At 42.8% G+C, this 2,649-nt stretch overlaps 1 protein-coding gene across 1 annotated transcript; it reads right to left on the bottom strand.

Moving 5' to 3' along the window:
• Positions 1–1,124: 1,124 nt before the first annotated feature.
• PPTG_23893 (hypothetical protein) lies at positions 1,125–1,359 on the bottom strand (the record flags this gene model as incomplete). The annotated part of the gene is made up of 2 exons (XM_008913751.1): positions 1,125–1,160; positions 1,243–1,359. 2 exons carry the CDS (start codon positions 1,357–1,359, stop codon positions 1,125–1,127), a joined length of 153 nt encoding a protein of 50 aa, XP_008911999.1.
• Between the last annotated feature and the right edge of the window lie 1,290 nt (positions 1,360–2,649).

The raw sequence follows: 2,649 nt of genomic DNA, 5'->3' as shown, positions 1-2,649 counted from the left end.
CCACTCTTTCGAATAGGCTTCGTGTACGTCTTGAATTTGTTTCGTCAGAGCGCGCTCCTTGCGTTTAATCCGATTAAACCGTTGAAATCCGTGGATAAAAACCATTCGCATGAGTTCAGTACCCTGTCGACGCATAAATGTTTTCACTGCGAGCGAGAGAAGCGTAAATCGTTTCCAGCGACGAATTCGTTGACGAAGGTCCGAATTAACTCGGTTTTTCATCACTTTACCTCGTAGAGCTTTAATACAGCGAAAAATCCGAGCTTTTGTACGCCAATCTCTCCAGATTTTTCGCAATAATGTGAGCTTTACGCGATCATCTACCAGCAACGCACATTGTCGAGATCTTTGTCGAAAAACAGCAACGCGTCTCCACTGTTTCATAATAGTTTGGAGTAAAAACTCGCGTTTTGCACCTAGTTTCGTCCTGATAGAACTACGGAAGTGAGCGTAGCGTTTCCAGCGAGAAAAAACACTTTGTTTCGAATTTTCCATCCACAATAACGTAAAACGCTCTTGAATTCCTTGCAACTGTCGAGTTTTCTGCTTGATCCTCTCTTTCCACGCGGTAAATACTCTAGATAAAGTCTGAGATTGCAACTTGACCAAAAATCTGCGACTGGATTGAATCAATCTTATGTAACGAATCCAAATGTCAAAAGCTCGACGTGACGTGTTCTGGTACCACATTTGAGCGCAATTTCGAGTCAATCGATCGAGTCGTGATGTTAACCTCCATTCCAGTAAAAATCTATGCCAGGAGCGTCGCTGATAGAAATTTAGAGCTCGAATCTGGTCTCTTTTTTTCGTATTTTGGAGTGATTTGTAGCGTTTCCAAGCAGTAAAACCCTTTGAAATTGATTGATTTCTCCACTTTGCAACGGCAAATTTGGTCTGGCGCTGGGTTATAGTATACAAAACCCAGGCTTGAAACGCTCGACTTTCGCTTTGATGGCACCAGAGCCCACGAGCACGAAGCAGCAGCTCTTGTTTGTGCTTTTTCACGGTTAGAAACGTCTTCCAGGCTCTGAAATGCAGCGGCAACAAATAGAAATAGCGGAACACGACAGCTTTCTGCTTCAAAGTTTTCGTAAAAATCTGTCGAGTTACAAATTTCTTCCAGTTCACAAAGTGCATTTGCAGTCGTGAAGTTGTCGAAACTTTAACAGCACGCGTAAATTTGAGTTTCAGCAGTTTTCGCATTTGAACAAACTGCTTCCACTTGTTGATCCGCCTGCGTACTCGGAAATTCTTCATTTGTACCACTCGAGCGGCGTTATTTTGGCGATATTTGCGCTTCCGAACGATAAACTCCTTCCACCGAGAGAAAAACGCGACTTTAATGTGTCCAGATCTCATCGCAACGATGCACATCTGGGCCGTTTTCAGCCGCTTGTTTAAACGATAATTGTGCCGTAATTTTCGGATTGCACGTGTCAGCTTTAGTGTGTCAAGTTGGTACCTTGCTGTCTCCAAGTTTCTCGATAATTTCTCCTTATTTCGTGAAAAAGTTGACCATGCAGTGAAAATTCGCTGCACCGACTGGGTACGATACCGAGTTTGAACAATCTGATTCTTGGATTTTTTGTTCTTGCGATTGTGAGTATAATCCAAAAAGCGTTTAAACATACTTGAAAGCAGATTCTGACGCCACAATGCGAGACATTTTACCACAAGATCCCGACGCTTGTGCTTCTGTAAACGAATAGTATTCCAACCTCGGATTGCTCGATTGAGTTTCAAACACAAAAATCTGTTCTGTATCTCCAAAATCCGAAGCTCATGAGCTGCTGAAAGTCGATGTTTCTTTCTCCACGCATTGAAATGACTCTCCAGAACTCGCTGCTTCGACGTGAACAACATGCTTTGAAGCATGTGGCGATGCCGTTTTCGGATGGATAAAATCGTTTTCCAACAGTGAAAACAGGAGTAAAGTTGTCGGTTTTGCCACCTTAAAGTGACAGCAGATAGTCGCCTTTGCTGTCCTCGTCTGACTTCAAGAGCGTGTCTCCAATCCTTCCATCGACTGGTTAGTAACCTTGTGCAAACCATTTGTCGAGTCGATTCAGATTTTCTTGCTAGCTGCAGCTTGAAAATCAGTAGATTTTTCCACTGTTGAAAGAACGCCTTGAGGTGGATATTATCCAGCGTTACCTCAACTTGAAGCACTTGTTCGCGCCGCTGTCTGGATTTTAACACAAATTGCTTCCATAAGCAAAACATGTTGGATTTTCTGTGGCGATATAGCTGGATGTCAGCTAGTCGAGCACCTGTTCGTAGCCAGAATATCCGTCTCCACTTATTCCACTTCGACTGCATCACATTGCGGCGCTGAATGGATAAATGTAGCTGTTCTCCACGATCACGGCATGATTTTTTCCGACGATAATGAGCGTGCCAAGCCAACAGAAATTTTCGTTTAATATCCACAAATTTTCTTATTCTGGAGCTCTCGGCTGCTAATTGTTTGTCATGTTGGGAGTGCATATTCTCCACCAACAGATTCCAGTGGATTTTTAAAACGTTGAGTTTGTGGAGTTCTTGACAATCCAAAAAAGCAAAATAAAGTTCTGCTTTCTTTGTCGTATAATGTTTCCATCGAGTGAAGATTTTGGTCATTAGATGATACGAGTACGCTGAATCCAAATA

This window comes from Phytophthora parasitica, assembly GCF_000247585.1.
Source record: "Phytophthora parasitica INRA-310 unplaced genomic scaffold supercont2.55, whole genome shotgun sequence".
Taxonomy (NCBI): domain Eukaryota; phylum Oomycota; class Peronosporomycetes; order Peronosporales; family Peronosporaceae; genus Phytophthora; species Phytophthora nicotianae.
This window is presented reverse-complemented; position numbering and strand designations above follow the sequence as displayed.